General features: G+C 26.2%; 1 protein-coding gene across 1 annotated transcript in view; it reads right to left on the bottom strand.

Moving 5' to 3' along the window:
* Positions 1–324: 324 nt before the first annotated feature.
* The window catches only part of LOC114125080 (pikachurin-like), a 66,131-nt gene continuing 42,434 nt past the window's right edge, over positions 325–24,021 (bottom strand). The window contains exons 8-14 of the mRNA XM_027988573.2: positions 13,130–13,353; positions 10,632–10,731; positions 10,038–10,166; positions 5,906–6,141; positions 4,289–4,519; positions 3,768–3,871; positions 325–2,088 (exon numbers count right to left, since the gene is read on the bottom strand). Of these exons, the coding sequence (XP_027844374.1) occupies positions 1,946–2,088; positions 3,768–3,871; positions 4,289–4,519; positions 5,906–6,141; positions 10,038–10,166; positions 10,632–10,731; positions 13,130–13,353 (1,167 nt within the window). The 3' untranslated portion in view covers positions 325–1,945. The remainder of the gene's footprint in view (positions 2,089–3,767; positions 3,872–4,288; positions 4,520–5,905; positions 6,142–10,037; positions 10,167–10,631; positions 10,732–13,129; positions 13,354–24,021) is intronic.

Genomic DNA, 24,021 nt, shown 5'->3' with positions numbered 1-24,021 from the left:
AGCAGCATTCAGTACCTCCCTATTCAGTAGGTATAGGCTATTTAATAGGTCAGTAGAGTTATACACATTAATGTGTAAGTGTCAGATTGTTAACAATTTGTCTTTTTTCAAACTATACACATCTTACTCTCTTTAATTTAAGCTGCTTTAAATATTATATATAATTTATAATTAATTGTAATTTGGTAGATAGACTCCCAAATGTTTCACAGACACAGTTGAGTAAAGTAAAGGTAACTCTTATGTATGTATATATTGTTCTCGCTAACCTATAATAATCTAAAATGTACCTATGAAATAAAATGTATACATTATCATAATATATAATATTTAACATTTTGTGGAAAGTTTATTTCAATTATTCAGTCGCTAATAAATAAATAATGTACACGGTGATAATCAGATACACAAGAAGTTCTTATCAATATTAATTTTTTGCTAAATAATAGATTATGTGATATTTTCAAATTACACGTAGAATTTTTCCCTACATATATTTCTAATTCACAAATTATTTAATATTTTTTTGGACATTTTAATTGACAAGTACGTTTGTGTTCATATTATATTGTACGAGTTACTTGTTTTTTTTTAACATTTAACATGTTGATTTGTTTTTAGTTTTGTACAAAGTATATAATAATATATATAATTATTGTTAACAAGTGCCAATTTTATTTAATACACAGTTAAAAAATTAAAACAGTGTTTTTTTATTTTAAAAATTATTTTGTTTGATGTCTTAGCAAATTGAATACAATATTTTACTAATTATCATAAATATTTTTAAATTATAATTGTACAATTCTATATAAAAAAACACCAATATGATTTTAAGGGTTATTGTCTACAATTTTTATATTCTAATTTTAAGATATGTACGTAAAAACCTTGTAATTTATATTTTCGAAATATCTAAAAAATAATATGCAACGCACGCAACGGTGATGTTGTGTATGATGTATGAAGACAGGAAAATGGATACCTACTAAAAAGTCGTTGATAGATATATATTAGTGGCGTTTCACCGGTGTAGAAAAATATTTTAAAAATTTCATCGTCCAAAATTATTAAAAAAAAAAAAAAATAATAATAATAATATTAATTATTAAATAATAAATATTATCACTAGCTGTATGGTTAAAAACATATGTATTAAACATCGTTTGAATAATTGTTCGTATAGACAAAATTATTTTTCCGGAAATGTTCTACAGAATTTCGTTTTTTTTTTTGTCCAGAAATTCCAAATATTGGCTGATATTGTACTCGATATACAGTATTATTTACAATTTTAAGCTTTAAAGTGTAGGTATCAGTGTATAGAAAATGCGAAGGAGCGTTCGAATGATAATACGAATATTGTTCGTGTTTGTTTCAAAACATAATTATGATAATAACAATAATTATAATCTGTATACGCAGTTAATCGACTTAAACGATGTGAAACGATTCGCGCGCGGGCGATAGGTAGTTAGGCAAGTTTAGCCTACACGACATATATATATAGGTATTTTCAAAAAAACATCGATACATATAATAAAGACGCCTATACATAATAATTATGTTATTAAAATGATTATATAGTAAGTATTATGTTTTAAGACTGAACATTCGAACTTTCAAAGCTAGTTCATTACAGTGGTTTCTCAATTTAACTCGTATTACAAACAACAATAATAATATTAATAATAATAATAATAATAATGACGATAATCTAAAACAGAATTTCCTTTAACTACAATACAAGACTAGATATCAAACGTTAGGAAAACACATTATAGTTAATATTTTTACTCCAGTTGAAAACTGTAATAGGCATTTAAGTTTTTTTTTTTTGTTTATGTTTCGTCGTCATTTTTACACGTTTATATACGTAAGCTCAGTGTGTACACGCGCGCACGAGTGCTGGAGGAAGAAAATAATTGCGTACGACGCTCACGCTCTATGATATGCAAACACGTTCTCTGCCGGTGGACCAAGAAAGTTTCACTTGGTAGTCCGTGTTCAGGATAAAGTCCGAAATGCAACCGACAAATCCTTTTCTGTATCTCTTGCCCGTAGACTTCTCCACGTCTTCTGTTCCTCCTGCGAATTCGAATAAATCATAAATGTTTAAATGCGTTTTTAATACATATATAATATAACATAATAGGTATTGTAAAAGTACTGTTGTTTTATATTTTTATAACTAGTTTTATTTATTGAAAATTATAATACATTTTAAATACTATATGAACGAATGTTAAATATATTTTCTACGCGATATTATAGTATAATAATATATGTCTAAACCTATTCATATAGCGTTTATTATATAAAAAACAATATTTGTATTGCACATTTACTTTTTAATTTTATTGAAAATATTTTACTAGGGAAAATTTTGTTAGTTTTATTTTTTCCAACTAAAAGTTTGTACATTTTAAGTATACTATTATATTATGTTTTACATGTGTTTTGTGTAAATTACTATTTTTTTTTGTTTTTGGCACGAAGAGGGTTGTTAAGAAATGTGCAGTATCATTAAAACACCACCCAACTACTTTCCTGCAACCAATTACTCGTTAAAAAAAAGTAGTGCTAAAAAGTTATTAGAATTTGAAGAAAGTTTAAAAACAAACAATAACACGAATTGAAATTACTTACTTATTAATTATTTTTGCAAAACTTCTGATTTGAATATTAAGTTAACAGTTTTTATTTTATGTTTGGTTTAGTGTAATAAAAAAATACTAGCATTTATGTTTGAAGAAATATATTTAAATATTAACACTAAATTATAATTATTGCACACAGATAAAAGAGAAAACTTTTGAGTTTTTGACACTAATAAAAATTTAAATTATATTTCATGCGTATGTATACTTTGAAGTTTGAAGTATTTTTTATTCGTTATATTTTACATAATGGGAGTTTGAAGTTATACATAATGCATTTATAAGGCAATCTTTTATTGTAAGTAACAATTTTTGAATTGTAAAAGAAAATTATTATTATTAATTCAGAGTTATATTATAGTAATGAAAAATTGTAAAAGGGAAAAATGACATCTACCTATGTCCTATATGTTACCAGGTTACCTATATTGTAAGTAGTAAATATCTTATAGTCTCTGCATCACAAGTGATAATGTATAGTATATTAATTAATTAAATAGATAAATTATGTATCCTGAAAAGTAAATAGTAATTCGCTTTGAAGAAAATTAAATTAATTTAATAGTGTGAAATGTTGTTGAACCCTAAAATCGCATAGGTACTCTAGATAAATTAAAGTACAAAAATACACACTTTTTAGTTTTTTTAGTTAATTGTATCCAAGAACTAAAAATTTTATACTTTTATTTTTTTTTAATTAAAATTTATTATTCTTATAGAATAATATAAAATAAATTATCTTCTAAGAAGATATTAAGTACTCATCATAATAATTAAATGTTATAAATATAACTAATTTATTCCATCTTATTTGTAAACATAAGCCATTTTTTGATTTTAGGTGGTATGAATATCATAATTTAGTGTTTGAAGTGTTTCTATCAAACTTTTTAGTAAGCTAAGTAAAAGTTTTTTACGTTCGGAATACATCTGTAGAGTGTAGATTGTACATTAAAAATAGTGTGTAGACAATTTTTATTAGATAAAGTGTATGGTTTTTGAATTCAACTTAAAATGTAAATCTGCATATGTTGGCGATGTAACGATATCATGGCTCAACATACAAAATATTTTATCGTATATTTTAATGTATAAAATAAGACTTACCTAAATACAGTCCTGTATTTGTGTTGAGTTGTTTTAGTCGTCCCGTAGAAATTGTTATCATTTTCGTTCCATTATCTATAGTTAATGTACTCAACCTCTCATCTCTAAAAAATAAAAAGCATTATATTTTATTACATTATTTATAATATTAATTTTTAAATGACAACCTATACTGAATAATTAGATATTTTGTAGACTTAATTTGATTTAAATTATGCATTAATTTATCTTGATTAAAAAAAAAAACTTTAGTTAATCAATTTTATAATATTATTATATTTAACATTTAATATAACAATTATGTATCCACAAAAAAAAAAATCAACTAATAAAAAATACCTATTTAAAATAATTATTTTATAATTTATAGTGTATATATTTTTTATTTATAATTATGTGTTTATATAGAGGAAAGTTTGTTTTATTATTACTTATAGATTAAAATAAATTCATTTTATTTTATATTTTTATTAGATAACATGTAACCATGTATCTAGGTATTTAAAAGCATTTCTACAAACCTTGTAAACTTCATTCTGTGCCAGTGTCCGTCGTTTATAGGTAAACCAGTGGTATTATATCTAAGTACTGTTTCACCACTCCCTAAATCGTAAGTCACTTCAATACGACCATCTTGTAATCCCAATGCTAAAAAGTCAGCCGACCTGTCTGACCGCCCGGTCCATAATATGAGTCCGGTAAGTGCAGTAGTCCGAAAGCGCATATTAATATCCAAATGTCCGTTAGTGATCCTAAAAATAAAATAAAAAAAATATACCCATGTTCATGAATAATAATAAATGTATTTTAAAGTTGATTAAAAAAGATAATATTTTCAGATGTTTAGAAAAACGCATAACTAATGTCTTATTTGTACGGATAATAAATTTATTTTTAGTCTTTCAAGTCAACGAGATTACTAAAATATAAAAAACGATAGTTTTACTATTACAATCTTAATTTATCACCGTGCCATAGGTTGCTCATTTTTTAAATTTACGTTTTAAAACTTAATGGTTAGATGATCCATCTCAAACTGAAAATATTATATTTGTGTATCTATACTATAAACTAAATTTAATTAATTTTACCAAAGTAACATGTGTATTTATTTTGTATTAGTATTGATAAATATAACATTAAGAGTGAATTATGATTTAATTTAAATTTTATAATAATATTTAATATCTATTACCCGGGTGTAGTTATCCATTAAGAGGTTATTAGACATACCCATCCAAAAAAATCTAGTTGAAATAATATTATTCGTATAACATTAATACAGAAAACATTGACAAAAATTAGACTAACTAATTATTGTCAGGTTTAAAAATTGATAATATTTTATACACCATTGAGTATAAAAATACAATTATAAGTTATATAATAAACAATATTATAAAGCAATAATAATTGATTTCAATGGTAATATGATTTATTATGATTTGGGTGTGTATGTTTTTATTTTAAACGTTAAATGACTTAAATAGTGTATAATATTATGTGGTCGTATAGGTAGCAATATTGGCAAGTACGCAGATGAGACTCAAATGGTGCATCGCACATATTTACATATTGTCATAGCACATATGGGCGTGGTGGTAAATCTACTGTTAGTTTTAGGAGCTGCCGATATTATTGAAGTAAATTTGTGTTTGCAGTGTGTTACCTATACAACTGCGCAAAGTAAACAAATTATCTATTTGGAATGTTCCCAGGTTAGGTACTTATTTTATGGCCCCGTAATTTTGTCTCTCTTATCCGCAGTGAAAACGAAGTAATTATCGTACTGCTATAAAATGTTTTTTAGTCATTTTAATTAAAAATTAATTAGAATAATTAATTCGTATGAAATATTATCCACTATTAGCGTGTTGTTAAAACAACCGAATACATAGAATATGAAAAATTACGTTTTTAGGCGTTTTTTTATAATTTTGTAAATTGCCACAATATTGAAAAAAAAAAAAAAATCACATAACTTAAAATGTGCTCTCACAGTCTCACCTTACGTATCAAGGCATTGGTTACCTTTAGGTAGATATAGTGGTATAGGTAGTGGGTATACTCTAGCGGCTTGAGAAATGCGATACTGTTGTTATATTATGTCACAATAATAAAAATTTTTAATGAAATACCTTTGTTGTACTTCGTGACCGGTGTAATGTACGAAAGACGTGCCATCGAATGACACTTGATCGCCGTCGGATGAGTTGCACCGTCTGTCGCATACGCACTTGTACTTGTCAAATATCGGTACGCACTGCACGTCGTTGCCGCATGGTTTGGCCACACAAGGATGAGGGCAGTTGGCTACGTTCGCCCCAGACAAGGCCCCTCGAACGATTTGCAACGGCTTATCGTTGATGGTCACCTGCACCGATACAAATTCGAATTTATTATAAAACGACAATACTGTCACAACGTAGAGAGGTTATTGTTATAGATAATATTATTATATTATTATAGCAGGATAACATACTTATTAACCCTGTCCTGTCCTAACCAATTATCTTTAGTATATATATACTAAGTCATTATAATTCAAAAACTACTCGTTCGAATTTTGATCTAGACACAGTGACATTTTCACAAATTCATCTGCTTAAAAATTTACAAGAAAAATGAAAAATGAATAAATATATAAAGTATAACATGTATACTCACTTATCTACAGTTAATTGTTTAAATTATTATATTTTTCTGGAGAAAACTCTCATAAATTTAAAATGCGTTTTTGATCATATTTTATTAATTAATTAAAAAATACCAAGATTTAAGAGAGGTATTACTAGGGTTAAATTTTTGGAAAGCGGTTAATTTCCTCACAGTTTACACTTTTGGAAGGGATGATCCTTCACATAATATGCATGCCTAATTTGTAACGATTTAAAGTGGAACAACCGATTTTGCTCATTAAGTTAAATTATAAAAAAAAATGCTCTCTTGATTCGAATATTTTATTAAAAATAGAGAAAATAGACCGTTTTGTTAAAAATGCAACTAATTTTATAAATCACCAAAACAAAAATCCAATATTATCACTGTTATTTGTGATTGGCTTGATTGGAGGAACTATAACATTTTTGTTGTATATGTAGCTATAGGTATATCCTCTATCCTTATTTTGTAAGAAAATTAAAATCAAAGGTCTACATAAAAAAAGACAAATTATTTTATACTTAAAACATTATCAATCTTATTGTCGCACTAAAAGCTATTGGTTATATTATATACCCCGCACTATATTATACTAGTTACTGTATGAAATACGGCGAAAGTCATCCCTCTAAAATATGTGTTTCATGTTATCTGCGCACTATGAAAAAGTAATTATCGTGCAATAAACCATAAGGTAGATATGTACTGTATATAAATAACTCCAACAACAAGACTTTGACATTTTAGTATTAATTACATTTTACTAGTATGTTATACTATATTATAGTTTTAAACACACCCACATGCAACATCAATATTAGTTACAACACTTCTCCGTGCCCAGTCCAATTGTTAACCAAAAACACACACCACAAACATAATACGCTTGATCCGACACTAACGTGATAGGTGATGATATCACATAAAATAAAACAATTTATACTCTTTTAATTAATATAGATAAAATAACTTTTACATTAATTTAAATCTATAATATAATAATTGATCCCTTAATCTGATCACTGTCATTTCTAAACTGATCGAATCTAAAAATAATAAAAATCGTACTCCTCTAACATTTTTTCATTACATTACGGATCGCTAGAGGGAATTCCATAATAGGTTTAAAAATATTATGGTGTTGTGACCTGTTTATTTAAAAATAAAATATAATTTTAAGAATAATTAAAACACACGTTAATTATTGCGAGTATAAATTATCGCCTTTGTAATAAAATTCTCGTAAATCAAAGTACAAAGTTAAACAATTAATAAAATAACTGAATACTTACATATATCATATATTTTCATTTTTATATAGAAAAATACTATTGCAAATTTGTAAATTAATTTATATACGTCATACTTTCAAAAGAAAAAATATGATTTTAATATCTACTTAAGATTTTAATATAGTTATATAGGTAGCCATATCGACTCTAAATTAGAATAATACAATATTTAGAAATAATGTAAGAATACTTTTTAAATGATCGTAAACTTCAACTTTGTAAATTATTGATCGAGTAAGTTAATATATCTAATTAAAAAGTATTACACAATTCAAACTATTCGTTAGAATATTAATTCATGTATATGCTTTACTCAGTAAATAACGTGATATTAAATTCAAGGGTCTCAAAACTATATTATAAAACAAATAAGACTTATTTAATTATAAGTAAACTGAAAATAATTTTTTTTTCAAAGTATACATCGAATGTACACATTTATTTTATATAATTAAGTATTCTTTTGAATATTCGTTAACAAAGCTTAAGATCGGGAATGTGGATTAAAATATTTATAAATGTATGTATAATGTATAAATGGGTAAGATAAAATATTTTAGATATTTAGAATCCATAAGTAATCAGTAATAATTATTTATTTGATACTTTTTCTGTTACACTAAAATAAAATTATGTTTGGTTTTAATTTACGATACTTATTGAAATGTAAAATAATTCAATTTAATATATTTTACTGAATACAAGTCTTTCATATATCAATCGCTTTAAAATGACAAAATGGTTGGTGGCAACATCTGGAATTACATTATTCGAAGTATACCTACTAGAAAATTATACAATCCACAAAATGAAAATAAACCAAAATCGTATGACCGTATTTTATAATATATTATTATTTATATATGGTCAATACAAATTCAATTTTAAATTAAGTGTAAATCACAGGCACCATTTTTACGCTAAAATAACGGAATTAATTAGCATTTATTTTGTTTGACATTTATTTTTTTTAAATAAAAAAAAAAAAAATGCAGTATATAAAAATTAATATAGAGAAACATAATAGTTAATAATTTGCACATACCATATGTTTTTAAATTAACTTAATAAATAATTTGTTATTCATTCATATTTTTTTGATAGGAAAGGAAAAAATTGCAAAGAAGAGCAACGTTTTAATGTAAGCTCTAAGTTAGTTTCTGATGCTAATACAGATTTTGTTAAGTGATATAATAATACGATACTCTCAAATATTATTATCTATTTTTATAGTGTAAAGTTGACGAAGTTTATGTTGGTTTATTAAAAAATTAGAAAAAGTGATATACTATAATAAAATAATAGGTGTGAAGGTGGTAAACACTATTGGCCTGTTAGCTTTTATTTATGTTTTATTTATAAAAAAAAAAAATGTAAGTGGACATTATACATGGTATGTTTTGCGTTTGATATATAGCTGTATGTAACAGTTGGTTGACATTTATAAGTAAAATTAGTTGCAGAGTTAATTTTTACTATAAAAGCATTAACACTTCATTTAAAGAAAAAAAGACATACATCAAGTTGGTCATGGCTGGTTACCTCAAATAAATATTTTTTGGTCGTAATTTAAAAGTATTAGACTTTTGGATATATGCATCAGTATAATACAAGAAAAGATTCTCTTAATGCAAATATTGAGAATGTGAAAGAAGATAAAAAACACACTATGCTGCATTGCTGTAAAAAGTGTAGCGTTTACCTGTGTTTTAAAATGAAGTTAAATTGTATTAAAAAATATCATGATTAATTTATAACTTATTTTATTATATGATGTTACTTTATATGATCTTTATATTTTATCGTATCGCTTACACCTTTTAAAAGTGTCTCCTTAGTTTAGGTATATACATATTGTTTTGCTGGTCTGACCCATTTCTGTTATTTATTTACTAAGATATATTATCACATAGGTATTATATTATTATATGTATTATGTATTATATTTTATACAATTATTTAAAATAGTTTGACATCTTTGTTTGAACTTGTTTACTCTGCCAATATTTTTTTTTATATTTTTCCTTGAATTTATATTATGAAACATAAAATATTGCTTTTCGTTATTCAGAGTGAATAATACACTGTAGAGAATGAATTGATTAATAGGTTATAAATCAAACCAACCATCAATATAATCTTTATTCTTTGTGTTATATAGAGTTTTTCGTTGTAATACGTTTTGTTATAAAGAGTTTTCATATATATTGTCGTGTTCGTAAAACATTTTTACTACATTTTTAAGATTAATAACTGTGTGAATATTATAGCTTATACAATAATATAATAATAATATTTTTGTTGAATAGATACAAACTTTTTGTATGCAGCCTCTGAATGACGTTCGAACTTTGATTTGTGAAGGTACTGTGTCGAAGTCGGGTACACCTCCAATGTACATACTTAACGGTAATGATAGCTGCGTAAATGCGCCCGGTGACAATATCTGAATCAAAGAACCAAGGTGATAGATTAATAGCCGATTAGGTTTGCATTTTTTAAAATATTTGTTTTATAAATTATAATATTATATATTTTTTGTTTGTTTTATTTATGCATGAATGATTGACTATCCATTAATAATATGACTATAGATATTTTTACGAATTTTACGCTGTATTTTTTACTATGCATATTGTATATATTTATTATTGTTTTATGAAGAGAACACTTGTGGCGATTGTATAACTTTTTTTTTATTAAACCTAAATTGTTGAATAATAAAAATAAATTACTTTTCGTTTATAAAAATACCATGGACTATTGAATTTGAAAACACCTGCTATTTAGTGTTTAAATTCAAATTTAAAGTTTTTTTATGCTCTTTATACAACACCTTAGTTAAAAGTTGTCGCGTTTATATTTAATAACTATATATTTATAAGCTTATAAATATTCAAGAAGTTCTTACTTGAACTTCTGGTTGATTGTCCACACGCATCACTGCTAATTTTCCTGTTCGTGATATCCATAGTCTGTGCCATTCTCCCAAAGACACAGTCCACGGACTCCTGTTCAAAGTATAAAATTAAATTAGCCATTTCTATTCTTTGAAAACAATTTAATGATAGTGTTTCTTTTATTTCGTCCTTATGAGTTCTGACTAGTGGCGAATAGGGTATGTATACATTTTGTATGATTGCAATACTAATTCCCTGTCGGAGGTTTGGAAAACCTAATCCATGTACAAACATAGATCATTTAGGATATTTATAATGTTCTAAAAAAATCATTAGTGAAAAATAATTTAAAATAAGACTAAAGCTTCTCAAATCCACTATAAACTCTCATACACGTTAAATAGTGTAATAGCATTCTACCATAATATAGGTACCTTTTATATTATACTGTAAAAGTTTCATATATTGATAATATCTTCTAAATAATTTTATGTATAAGAAAATACTAACAACTTCTATACGTTTTAAACATTAACCTACAAATTAAATGCGCGTTTATAATTTATTTTAATACCTATATAAAATTCCAATTAGAAGTTCAATCTAAAATTAAAATTTTGTCAAAATCGTGTTTTATGGGTTATAAACTGAAATAATATAGTTTAAATCAATGTAGATCCTATCCTGTGTTAATAATAATTAAGGTTGTCTGTGTAAAACAGTGAGTATGTAATATAGTTTATGTTATTACGGTTTATGTTTATAATCCGTTCAGTTAGTTAGCCACCCAAATGCATGCATGAACAAACATTTCTAAAGATTATATTATAGATAAATATATTCATATAATCTTAATAATTCGAGGAACCAACTATGATTTATACATATATGTTTCATAAAATATAAATAAATATTCTATTCAATTGAAATATTAATACCAAAATATTTGTGTACCCAATGAAAATGTATGTACCTACAGTGTATAAGTAGTACATTTATTTGTTTCATAAATATGATTTGCATGATCGAAGTATGAAATAAAAATTAAATTAAAGCTTAAATGTTTAAAATGTAGTTAAAAACGCTTAAAGAGATTTTTTTATATTAAAATTGAATTATCATAGTATAACATGTTGTACAAAAAGTTAAATTTTATCATAAATATTTTAATATTTTTTTTTTCCAATCATAATTTTTTATACTTTTGTTATTATTAGAGCTATATTAGTATTTAGTATAATATATTTAAGGATAAAAAAGAAAGCTCACTACAAAATATCAATTAATAGTATAACGTTAATATTTACATGCATTAATTGATAATTTGTTGTATACGATTGAGAATTTTTAAATACTAACAATATTTATGAAATAAAATTTTCTTTCTGTACTAAATAAAAACTACTATATAGCTAAGTATTTATTTGTCATATTGAATGAGTTAATAACATTATTTGATAGCTATAAAAATATAATTATTTTATTGTTTACTCTATAGCATAAGTTAAACATTTATATTCTTTGAAAAAAAAAGATTATTCGTTGTATAATAGCCCAATTAAAAAACCTATTATGTTTTAAATCTACAAATATAAGAAACTATTTAACTATGAAAACTTAATGTTGTAAAAAATATTCAATAATTCAGGTTTTGAAACTTTTAGCATTAAAAAAAAGATTGAATAGTGTTTAAGCAGAACTCTCTAGTACCATAGTATAATACAATACAAATAAAATACATATATTTTATATAATATATTGTGTTTCTTGTCCTTGTGTGTTTGTGTGTTTGTATAACAATATAATGTAAATTTATGAGATATGATTAACGTTAAAATGTGTTTAGCATCAAAATGCAAATATATTTAATTGAAACATAGTTATGTAACAAATAAATTATAATGCATTTTCTTTTATGTTATTTACACTAATCAAAAATAAATTAAGTTTCTAATTAATGTTCCATTAAAATCTTATTATACACCTATTGAGTAAAAGTTATAGTATATAATGACATAAATAAATTGTCAATAGTATTTTATCATATATTCTGATTAATTTTGATTTTATTAATTTATTGCAAATTTCGCATCTATAAAATTAATCTTGAAATATCTATGTAATTATCAAACCAGAGGTGATTATTTTGGTATGCTTGAGTGATTTATAGTTTATAATTATCTTTAAATTATTCTGACATATTATTATAGTGCAAGATAGATACTTGGAATGTATATATGTAAAATATATTTTTTAAATTAATTTGAATGAAATTAAAATAACTGACTTATGTTCAAAAGCTGTGTAAATAATTTATTGTCTATCACCTTAAATTATTACACGGCGCAATAGATAGGCTATTTGAATACATTATGCGTTAGTAGGTACATTCATATTATTTATATTGTATTTAACATTATTTTAACAAAAAGTTATATTTTATATTGAATAGTTTTTATTATAGATTATTAGATTTATAAACCCAAATAAATTGTAATTTATACTAAACCTTAATGAAACTGTTCCAGTGCCGAGATCGAATGTAAACTCTACGTGACCATCAATCATATAAACACTTATGAAGTCAGCTGAACCATACTTTTGGTATCCTTCATACAGTATTAGTCCATCGATTGATTGAGTTTTGAAAACAATATCCAAATCCAACCACGACAGTGCTGAGTCACCCAAAGCTGGATGTCTCAAGTAACTAGAACCATTAAATGATGGTACCTGGAATAATAATAAAGCGGAATGTGAATTATGATATTTTTGTTACCAATAGTTAAGTATTTTTTATTTTAAATAACAATATACCTGCTTTTTCTTTTATCATACTAATTTTTAGTTAATGTTAATATTTTGTCTTAAACCATAATAATATTCTGCTTCTTTACTGTTTATATTTGTTTTGAATATTATGTAGATATATAAATCGTATTTACAATTTTAAGGATATCAATACAGGCAATGACAATATGTGATATTGATTAATTGTCTTATCAGATTTATTGTTATTGATGATATTATGTTTATATGATAATGTTAGATAATTATTAATATTATGACATTCAAAGAAAGTTAAACAGTTTATTAAAACGAATATATAAATTAGTATATTCATTTAATTACTTATGGGTACTTACTTTATAATTATAAATGGTTTGTAATAGTAATCCACAATAGGGCAAAAATTACCTTTGAATGAATCTTTCCCTGTCTATCCCCATAATTATGGCACTACAAAGTAACATTACTTGGATTCTATTATTAAGATGAATTAGGTACTAACTATAGGAATCCAACAAATTCTATTATTTTTGATTGCATTCTAAAATTAATTAAAATAACATATTTCATTATATTACAGAGACAGGCAAACGTAATATATAGGTATTATCATATAGTTTTAGATTTTAGTACTTATTAGGCACTCAAATTAATTATGTTATATTATATAAGTGGTACTAGATAGTTTTATTAAACTTAATAATTAATAACATAATACATATTGAAATCAAATTTATTGATTTGTCATGTAAATTATTAACTACTCGTTGAATTTCTGTTTTATGAGTACACGATTGTATGGTATATATATGACTCTATGAGTAATAATACCATATATTATTATAGATATAAACGAAAATATGTAGGTAATAATAAAAGTGTAATGCATATAGTTATATATACCTATTAAATTACATTTTAATGTTTAATTTGGAAAAATACATTATTTATAAATTAAAATATATTTTATGTATTTTCGGTATAAAAGTATACACAGTGATTTTTGTTACTTTTAATATCATGATTCATAGATATAACTATAAGACATTTGTAAGTATGTAGAAAATATTTTGTTTTATATGGTATCATAGGTCTGTATTATAATTATTATCGTTTGTGGTTAACGTGTATAATATTGAAAGTGTGGTTAGTGTATATTAGTAATAAATGTTATTATACTTCGGTAGTTCGGTTCATCCAAAATAGTAGTTGTAATTAAATTTAACTTTGAAGTTGAATACATATTTCATTTAAACCTACCCTGCCAATATGTCTTCGTAATTTTGAGAGTCTGATAATGAATTCGTTTTTATGATAAAAAACTATTTTACTATACTCAGTGTTTAGCAGAAGTTAAAAAATGATTGAATTATATGCGATCCTCATCGGAATCAATAAGAGCCAAAAAAAAAAAAAATTAAGTAAATCAGAAAGTTTTATTTGCACCGTCCGTGAAAGAGTTGATCATAAAATGTATGAACCATTTTACAGTAAAATATAATTTTTAGAAAATATTGACGACCAAATATTTTAAGAACTCGATAGCGGATTAGTTTTATAATAACTTTAGTTAACTAAAGTTTCAAAGTAGTGATAAACAAAATAAATACAAAAATGTACCTACACTTTCTTGATTACAACACGCATTATGTTTACCGAAGCAGAATAAGGTGCAATAATATTTGTATTATATATATATATACATGAGATTAAAATTTAGGTATTAACTACCGACTACATACTTCAAATATTTTGTGAACTATTTGCTTTTTAAACCTAAAGTATTCGTCGCTTTTCTAGTCAAAAAGGTTAGTAAAGTAAATAGCAAGAATATAATTATTGCAGTTAATTAAAATTTACCCGGTTGGGTATAAAACCTAGTTATACCCCGAAGAATTACAGAAAGTGAAGTTATTATAACTATGTCATGTGTTGTAGTCACTACTGACTACCGAGAACTGAGTAAATTTTATTTGCTTTACAGTCGGTATCATTTAATATTGATCCAGTACTATTTAACCGGAATATGACAATATAATAGACTCCGGGCATATTGTTCAGATCGATAGATCAAATAAAAAAAAAAAACATTTGAAATACATTTATAAATTATAGTAAATAGTTAGTGTATAATGTTTATTCAATACAATAATATTTGTACACTCGAAAATATTTTTTCATAGAATTGGGGTTTTCATCTTCAAATTTTCATTTAGTCTTTCTTTTCTCACGATGCGGTGTTATCATTGTGACACACACACACATATCTACCCGCCCACTAGTATAATATATTATTATCTTATATTTTAGGTTATTTATTGAAATACGAAAAACGAAGAACGAGTATTAATAATAAAATAACAATAGTAAAATGGTATTACAATATAATATTATCATGATATATAAATTCTGTACGTAGAGACGGCCACTTGCCTCGAGACATGGCGATATAATATTATAATATTTGTGTATTCTGGGAAATGTGCATCAGTTGTGGTTGCAGAGGGAAAGTTTATATACATTTGTTTTAAATCGTTGAGTGGTTGTGCACCGATCGTGTGGGAAGGAAGAAACAATTTACAATGAAAACAGTTGTCGGCGCGCACTTCGTGAATTTACGCCCGGAGACTAATAAACATGTGGCAGTTTTGAGGCGCGAATTGTTATCGCGCGAACACGAATAATAATATCTAAATTGATTTTTTTCACAACAAACATTTCTCTTCCGAACGACTAGTGATTTCGAAAAAAATAAAATCAAACAAGTTGCATTTATTATTTTTTTTAAACCCGCATTGTACATTTTCGCCACACGCACGTCATATTATAATTTTATCATTATTTGTTTTAACATTCTATCCAAGTTTTCGTTATTGTTTTTATTTCAGTTATAGATATTTAAATTTTTAAATATCAAAATTTAAAAAAAAAATGTCGATTCGGTGAATACGGAATTAAAATACGATTCTTAAAAGTATTTTAAGACTCAGACGATTACCAATAAGCAGTATTGAATTTTTTTTTTGCAAAGATGTCAGAATTTTCAAAAAATAATAATATAACACAAGACTAATCTCGTATGAATAAAAATTCACCACAATATATAATACGATATGGGATTGTGGCGAGCATTATACGTCGGCGCATTATTACGCCTATTGTTACGAAAATCTCTATATATAATTGCGTAAAATATTATATTATGGAATCGGCGTTATAATAAAATCAGGAAATAGCGCCCGTGCTGGCTGCAGAGAGAGGATTCTCGCGAGTTAGAACGGGATCGCTGTATACTCTCAGCCATGGTTGGCAGACTTGGGGAAAATTCGCGAAAACACACCAGACCGCATGGCTCCGTAGCCGCCATTTCTACAAAACCCCCCACTGACCTCTGCCACGTATAACCGCGATGCCACAGCGCCAATGTTATTTATTGTTGTCATATATTATAATAAAATATAAATGTGCAGGTATTATACGCGTACCTATACATATACTGGTGCGGTGGCATTTCCGTCCTCGTGCAGACACGTATATACGACGATTAACTGCGACACAGTACGGGAAATGTTTGTTGGATATGATTTACCTAAGTGTATAACATTGCAGACTCAAAAAGAGAATTATTTGGGATGCAATTATTCGATGTAATAATATTATTTATGTATATTATCTATATTATAAGCATATAGAAACTTACGATTTGTGCAATTTTTATTTTCAATTTTATTTTTATCACGGCAGTGTGGAATTTACTGTGTCTAATAAAAAAGTTTTCGCGAACTTTATCCCGCAAGAGAGTTTGACTCGTGTTATCTTAACGAAGTAAAGAGTTTGCGTGTTTGTCCTCGAAATCTAATTATACTAAGGAAACAGATATTTTGGAAATGTAACTTAAAATCCTGTAGTAACAAGTAAATATGAAGGGTGTTAGGAATTGGTTTATTGGCAGCTGGTTGATAATATATATAATATAATCTACGCTTCTATGGTGCCTATCGGGCAGTCTTATTTATAATATTTTGCGTCGTTTCAAAATTGTTGTAAAATAATATGTCGATTTACCACGACTGTTATGTTAGAATTTAGGTAAACGGAAAATACCTCTTAGGTATCCACAAAAGCTTGTAAGTAAAATTTCGGGTTGGTTATGGTTTTATACAAAGTTATATTATATACATAATACAAAATGATAAATCTATTTTGAAATACTTAATGATTTTAGGTATTTTTAATAATGCCATTAAAACTCAAAAATGAGCAAAGTTTGTGGGTTCGACAAATCTTTTTGTTGAAATATTACACAAAAAATATAGTAAAAAGATTATTTGTGTCGATTTTTTGATAATTGTAAAATCACACGATTACGTATTTAAAAATATATTCAATCATATATTTGTACTGTTTTCGAATAATATTGTTTTAATTTATTGTTAAAAAAATAAACTATACTAAGTATTTTTAAATTAAAAATAAATCTGATTCAATTTAATACTTTTCGATACTTTGTACAATACTGATTACTGATATTTACTTATAATACAAATGTACATGGCGTGAGCGTTTACGGGCTACGTGTTAGGCATTACTAATCTCAGACACGGAAAATTGTGCGCTTTTCGTTGATGGTATAACGACTGCAGCTGCGGCTTGTCTGGGCAGCACGTCAACACTTAAACGGGTTTGTGCCATAATAGGAAAACGTCTAAATCGCGGGCACGTCATCACGACCGCCGTTTTCTGCGCTTGTCGTTAATCTCCACAAGGACGCGACGGATTTTCCAGTAGTAATCTATACCTCACGACAACACATTGCGACGGCGAGCAAAAACTCTCGTTGAGTAAAAAAAAAAAAAAACTTATTCAATTTCTAAAAGTTGTTATGATAATAATTTTGTAGTGCTGGTGACGATGACATGACAAGTTGTATTTTGCCTTTATTTTGCCCACCCACCATGGTTAACCCATACACGATTATGACAAATACAACTATGAATATACTAATATAACATTTTTTTTTTATGGAAATTATACATTTTATTTAATCAATATTTTTATTTTGTACCCTGCAATATTATCGTTAATAGTGCGTTTACACTAGTCATGAAATTTGATATAACTACGCAGTAAACATAGGACATACTAAAAAGTACGTTTTAAAAAAAATTAACATAACTTGACATAATTTAATTCATAGCTATTTTTAATAATACATACAATAACACTATACATATTAACAACTTAATATTGATATTTTAAAAAAGTAGTGTGTTTGACATTGTCACTTCTCTAATAAAATAATAATCGTATGTATATATATTATTAATGTATTGGTACGAGTGTACGACGAATATATTATTGAAATAAACTCAATACAATATTATAAATGGTTAAAAGAGTTCATTATGAATTGTCATCTGACATTGATAATTTATACCGTAGTTCTAACAAAACAGAATTATCATTAACACGTAATAATATTTATAAAAGGCAAAAGTGTGTCAAAAACAGTACTCACCAAGTGGTATTATCTATACTATAAAAGCAAATCCCGATTTTTGTCACGCATTATAATATATTAAAATAATTGTTTAAATCGCCCACGACCCACCTCAAAATGTATTTATAGAATCGACGATGAACCAATTATTATTGTCGACATATCGTGTATGAGATGTGACAATGGCTCGGTGCTTTGAGCGATCCCGTGGTGTTTGAAGTATAAATCACTGCGCTCTAATTACGACTGACGTACTTAATCTTAAGACTCGAGTTGAATTGTTTTTATGCGCTGTTTGAGAGTGCTAAACTTGAAATACTTTGTAAAGTATTATGTTGTGTGATAACATTTCGGAAAACGAGATTTGCAATTTGAACACATGTGTGTGTACGTTTGCTAGTATCAATATATTTCCGGTCCGGTGAAACATGTCACCCATTTCCCGAGGGCAGCGTTTAGAGATAATATGTTCATCGGTTATTCGGAAAATGATATTCAACACACTACGACACCTATACGACTCGTTTACAACATTAATTAATATAGTTAATAGTTGCAAATAATATTATTGTAATGTACAGTGCGTATATGGATTGTAAGATCCAAGCTGATTAAGAAGCGGCTGTATGAATTCGAAATAAAATACGTTTGTGGAAATAAATAATAATGTATAATTATTACTATATTATAGAGTCATTTATGGTACGCAGTAAGTGATTCGTAATTTATTTTAAAGTTTAACGCAACTTTTGTATGAGACGGTGCAGCACCGTTTGAAATCAACTTGCAGCACACGTTTTTTCTCTAACTCGTTCTGCCACTAACTTTTTGCAAATTTTTATTGAGAATAATAAGTTTCAATTTTTTCACTCCTACTCAGAATTGTTTTGATATCAATTTGGACTGAAAATTTTGGGTTGTTAGGGTAGATGAAGCTGTAATAGCGTTTCTTTAACATCTGAAGATGTTTTTTAGATTTTTGTATATTCATAGTATGTAATAGCTGTAGACATTATTTTCATTGAAGTTTAAATAAGCATATAATATATTTTGAAAATTATTGTTGGAACATGGAGATTACAGACTTCTTTATACCTTGGTATCATCTTCAACTATATCTTGTCACAACAAACAAAAAATTCGCCGATAAAACAAATTAATATGTATATTCATAAAAAAGTTTTCACTCCAATAACTTGTACTAGTTAAAAGATTTGACAAAATGTTTGATATGCATGACAAAGGTTTGAAGTAATTTTTATTCAAAGGTGAAATACAGCACGAGCCGTTTAGTCTTACGTTCGTCAGGAAATAAAAGGTAATTAAAATATATCAGTGATCTAATAAAAAAATTCTTTATGTAAAAATTCCTATTTTGCTTGATACTTTTTAGTTTTTCAAATTATTAAAAAAAGTACTGAACATTTTTTGCTTTTGATCTTCTCTTCCCCTTTCAAAAATAAGTAACTTATTAGAAATACTTTTCTATAAAAAAAGATATTGAAGTAAAAAATCTAAGCATTTTTAATGTTCCAAAATGTGCTGACACAAAAAAAAAATATATAAAATTAATAAAAAATAAAATTGCTATATTCAGAATCTAAAATAAGTAGAAAGCCGGTATATTTCTTTACCTATATATAATTCCACCAAAACTTTTCCACCCCTAACCCTCACCCACTATTAAATAAACCACTGTATAGGTTTCGTTTATATGTCGGTTGTCGAAGATTATGAAATAGTGAACAATGTCGATGTTTCGTGTGCACACACTCTTCAAAACATCAACAAAAGTGATCCGGCATTCTCATGGTCGGTAAACACAATAATAGAAATATGATGACCTGCCAGCATTCCACTAGACGAGGATTATATTATTATATAGATAAAGATGAAAAACTCCCTTTTTTCTAACCACTTTAATAAATCTGTAGGATAATTAAATATTATTGTTTATAATACATGTATAGTGACTATAAGTGTCAAAATTTATAGTCGGTATTTTGGTTCATGGTTTAAAGTTTATACCTATATTAAACGTAGGCATATAGTGTTGTATATAAACTATTTAGAGGTGACGGTAGTCGGTAATGAACATTTTCGAACGTCGCTATTTGTACACACGAATGAACCATTTCCTGTTTAAATAACAAATATATACCGCTACTGTATGTATACTTAGTTTATTTATTTTTTGTTCAGTTATTCGGATCACTACGATATCGGCGTATCGGATATAAAGTAAAAAAAAAAACTCAAGAAAATCATCGTAAAAAATATGAAGTCTTTAATATGAAAAGACTTAGGTATTTATAAAACTTTTTGCCCTTTCATATGTGTAGTAGTAGGCGCTAATACAATATTTTTTTCGCAATGTTATGAGTAAACTAATAGATGTGTTTGAAGCTTTAATGATTTTTGTATTTTTCTGTACTCATTTTTTCGAGCAAACCACGTATGTTTCCAGTGAAAACTATATTTGTGGTGTTCAGGGTATACGTTCATACAGACATCAAGTTTCTATATAATAATACGTTTTATGACGAGTTCATGAAATCAATAATATCATTGCTGAATACGTGAAATCGGAAATTCGGTTAACAACTTGACAAATCGGCGAAATTTATTTGCTGATTTTCTGAATTAAGCAGACTTTTTTGTACTAAATGCATTTAAGTTTTACAATAGGTTATTTAATGACGTTTTACATGATATAGAAACATAACTAAAATAATCAAATAATAAAAAAAATATCAGCCAAGAAATGTTTTATACCGAAATACGTGATTTAATTTGTATTAGGTAATTAGTATATAATATATTGTTTAGGCTGCCCATTATTTAGTTATTGGTGAATGAGAGGGCAATTAACATATTTTTTGTTTGATGTTGACACAATTTTGTTTATAAGTTAAAAAATTATAAACTTGATAAAAATGTTTCTAATATAATATTTTTCTTGCAGGTAGGTAATACGAAATTTATAAAAATTTGCAAATTGTACTGTGTAGTTAAAAATTCATAAAATTACAATGCTATCTATGCTATACACCATTACATAAATAATTTATTATAATACACAATTAAATTTTAAAAATATACTATCAAAGTTTAAGTTATTTTTTCATTATACTACTTATCTATCCATATTATTTTACGTTACATCGAAGTTATAAGATAAAAGTTAATAATATACATTTAATATGATGATCTACCATAATATATTTTGAAAAAAGAAATTTGTATCACTACAGGATATTTCTAAATTAATAAAAGAAAATTTTCAAATGCATATTTAAAAAATACGGTCCTTAAATATACTTAAAAAGTTTAAAGTTTTAAAAATCAGAATTTGAAAAATGTATTATTAAAAGAAAAAATGAGTGAGAGCATATTTGATTAAGCACACTGAACAGTGTTTGGCGTCGAAAATTTTCGACGTCTAAAGGATGTTGTTATTACATTATAATATAGATATATCTAGTTCGTATCCTGCCATGTTATAAGTTTTACATTGTTCATCAGTCGCCGTATGAGATGATATATCTAACGCATCTAAGGTAGGTATATTTTTTTTCTTTGATGCCTTTCAATATGTTATTGCGAGGAAGCGCACAACGTATACTCGTTAAAAACGTTACTGATTTGATGTGTCATTAGCGTGGCGTCTCTTAATTAAATTTTTTCGTTACCCACAAAAATTGAGTTTCGTACGATGAGATTTCGACACAATTTAAAGTGTTTCCATGGAAATATAAAACGTATGGTGGTTTTAGATGGTGGTTAAGGGGTAAAGGTCGTGTAAATCCTTTACAATATAAATCATATATATTATGTGTTCCCATGGAGACCTATTTAGACGAGATGGGTTAATCTTTTGTGTTTGTATAAATCAAACTTAAAGTCAACGTTTTCATTGAAAATCAAAATATTTAACTTGTATCTATAAAATCTGAACTTTAGCATGACCAACTTATCTATTAAATGTTTATTTTATGCTTGGTTAAATAATTTAAATAATTTACTAGATTACGTAATGATACTGGTTATACTATTTTTTTGTTGGATATAACACCATTTTTTGAAAAATAAAATATTTTATGGAAATGAATAAATATAAACATAACAATATTAAAGTATAGCCACAATGAATTCTTGGTTAAAATATATATACATGTAATCTTACTTTATTATTGTATTAAACATTTGAAATTCGCGATATTATAATATTTTGGAGGAAATAATAAGTTTTGTTGTTTAAAAGTTTCTTATTTATTATAAGATAAAGGAATGTTAACAACAAATATACTTTGTTCACTAAATAAACGAATAATATTAATTCTTGTTTACGCCATATTATGCTTTATTGTTTGTCAAAGTGTAGAAACTAACTTAATAGTATTAATTTTTATTTGACATTTTTTCTAGACCCGAAAATTCGTAAAATAATAAATTTTTATAAGTATTTTTTCTATTAGTACCGTATAGCATAAAAGGGTTAATGACAATAATAGGAGTTACGTGTGGTGTAAATGCGGTTTCAGGATTGCATTTATACGGTTATATAATATTATGTCCAATGCAGATTTACGTGCACCGGCGTCTTTGATAGGCAATTTGGTTATATAATGGCATACGAGGGCTATACGTGCGTGCGTGGTATAACCGGCCCCTTCTCACTCGTTAGAATATCCTAATGTTATATTATGCTGCCATTTCATGCCCCACCGGTCGTTAAATGACAATAATGTAATTTAATAGTCATTTGGTATTAATTAAGCCATAGTGCCCGAATAGCGTTTTTGCTGTTTCACTCGCCATTATATAAATTAAAAACCATATTTTAAAATCAATTTTAAAATTGAACACAATAGTGGTTGTATAGTAAATGTCAATTGCATATTATACAATAATACCTATAGGTACTATACACATACCAATACTATATGTTACGTTTAAATTTAAAATTGATAAAAAAAAATTATATTTATTTGTAAATATTACATTACTAAAGGTAGTATATAGTAAATAACTATTATGTACCTTCATGTTATATTTTTCAATTGAATTGTTAGTTAATATTTAATTTAATATATTATACTTGTTTGAGG

The sequence above is a fragment of the Aphis gossypii genome, chromosome 2 (assembly GCF_020184175.1).
Source record: "Aphis gossypii isolate Hap1 chromosome 2, ASM2018417v2, whole genome shotgun sequence".
In the NCBI taxonomy this organism is placed as follows: Eukaryota; Metazoa; Arthropoda; class Insecta; order Hemiptera; family Aphididae; genus Aphis; species Aphis gossypii.
This window is presented reverse-complemented; position numbering and strand designations above follow the sequence as displayed.